Genomic DNA, 2060 nt, shown 5'->3' with positions numbered 1-2060 from the left:
AGGCCGGAGCACGAGCCCTGCCTGAGGCACACGTCTGGCTTCCGCCTGCAGGGCAGAGGCTGTGGGCACAGCACGGAGGCCTGGAACCAGCACACACGGGGAACGCTAGGCTCTGCTTTGGGGGCCGGACCCAGCACGGGACGTGGATGCATTTTCTGGGGACCTGTGTCTGCTCAGCTCTCGGTGGAGGCAGCCCCGAGCAGGGTCCTCCTGGGAAACCCCCGCCACCCGGCCACCCCGCTCAGGGCCCTGGTTCAGGACGCTGACCTGCAGGTGGGTGATGTTCCTGTCGATGTTCATAGGGGACGTCACGCAGCTCTGGGAGACGTACTTGTAGTTGCTGGGGCTGGGCTCGCCGTCCACGGCGTTGACGCAGGGGATGGGGATGCGCTCGTAGCCGCGAGCGATGTCTCTGCCAGGGAAGGGGGGTTACTTTTGCTGTGACAGGTGCGGCCCAGGTGGGACTGAGGAGGACAGACGGCCGCCGCCGAGAGCGGCTCTCCTCACAGACCCGGCGCCCATCGCCACGCCGCTCACAGGACGGCCCTGGTCTCAGGACACGCCTCACCTGCTCACCGTCCTCTCCACGGGGACGGGCCTGTCCGGGGCCGAGTCCCGCAGCGCCTTGCTCATCTGCAGGGCGTCCCACACCTGGGAGTGGAGGCTGGCGCACTGCAGGGGCGTCTCCCCCTCCTTGTTCTTCAGGTTGACGTCTGAGTCCCGGGAGAGAAAGAGGCTGAAAGGAAAAACGGGGCCAACAGGACACTCAGATCTGCGCTCAAGAGACAGGAAGACGAGACGTATGAAACGACCAAATCGGTGGAAACACTGAGCACACACCGCTGGCCGTGACATTCACGAGCTGGCAGACGGTGCTGGGAGGGCTGGGGACTCCCCAGAGCAGCCCCCTCCTCTCCCACGCTCCTCTCCGCAGAGAGCGAGCGGGAGGCGCTGGGAGGGCGTCGGGTTTCTGGGCATCTCCGCTCAGTGCTCCCTCAGCGCTGGGAAGGGCCGCCGTGACGGCATAAGCAGGCCCCACGCCGCGTACCCGGCGGCGACCCCAGGCCTAACCTGGGTCAGAACCAGGCGTGAGCGGCACAGGATGCCCTGAGCTCCCCCTGCCCAGGGCCTCCCAACAACATGCCCACGGTACGGAGCTGCTGCCAGGTCCCACGAGGGTGCAAGCCCTGCAGGGGCTCCCTCACGCCCGGGCAGACAGGTCACCTGGGGTCACGGGTCAGGCGGGTCCTGCTGATGAGAATGGGGTCGTGCCCAGAGTGAGCGCTTGGGGGCAAAGGCCTCAGGCAGCCAAGGACTCCAAGTGGCCAGCACCAGGGGACACTGCCCCCACAGGGCTCCCCCCACAGGCTGTCCCCTCGGCCTTGGGCGACCTAGCACTCGGGGCTTTTTCACAGCGACCCCCGAGCCAGGCTGTCCCCACTGACCTCCGACCTGGGACACCCAGGCACTCCCCAGGAGCCTCACAGGCACTCACACGACGCAGGCGTAGCGGTCCTCCCGGGCAGCGATGTGCAGCGGCGAGTCGCCGTGGATGTTCACCGCATGCAGGTCACACCTGGCGGCCAGCAGGATCTCGGCAATGTCCACGCAGCCCGAGAAGGCCGCCCAGTGCAGGCAGATGTTCTCCTCCTGCGGGGGCGGGGCATGAGGGTGGGGTCAGGGCGTGGTCGGAGAGGGAATGGGTCCCCAAGGGCTGTTCTCATATCAAAATGACCCAGGACACAGCACAGCGCCTGCAGGGACCGGATCTGAGCCACACCCGGGGGGGACAGGCCTAACAGTCACAGGCAGGGGGCGCTGTGTAAGACCCGAAAGAGGCCATGTGGTTCGTGAAAATGGTGCTTCACAAAGCCTCTGTGAAACAGCTTCACGTGGCAGGAAACCAGGGACCTCTGTGCTGTGCAAACAGGTCCTGTGAGGACCCAGCCGTCTCTCAGGACTCCACAGCCCTTAGCCCACAGGAACCCGAGGTGGCGGGCATCACAGTTCAGCCCACGGGGGGCGCTGCCGCTCAGGCACTAACTCTTTGCTGCCCCTGA

General features: G+C 66.2%; 1 protein-coding gene across 1 annotated transcript in view; it reads right to left on the bottom strand.

The window, feature by feature from the left end:
• The window catches only part of EHMT1 (euchromatic histone-lysine N-methyltransferase 1), a 48722-nt gene that overhangs the window by 9109 nt on the left and 37553 nt on the right, over window positions 1–2060 (bottom strand). Inside the window, 3 exon segments of the mRNA XM_015572354.1 lie at window positions 262–412; window positions 569–736; window positions 1496–1650. Coding sequence (XP_015427840.1) covers window positions 262–412; window positions 569–736; window positions 1496–1650 — 474 coding nt within the window.

This window comes from Myotis davidii, unplaced genomic scaffold (genome assembly GCF_000327345.1).
Source record: "Myotis davidii unplaced genomic scaffold, ASM32734v1 scaffold609, whole genome shotgun sequence".
In the NCBI taxonomy this organism is placed as follows: Eukaryota; Metazoa; Chordata; class Mammalia; order Chiroptera; family Vespertilionidae; genus Myotis; species Myotis davidii.
Note: the sequence above shows the minus strand (reverse complement) of the source record. Positions and strands in the feature narration are given on the sequence as shown.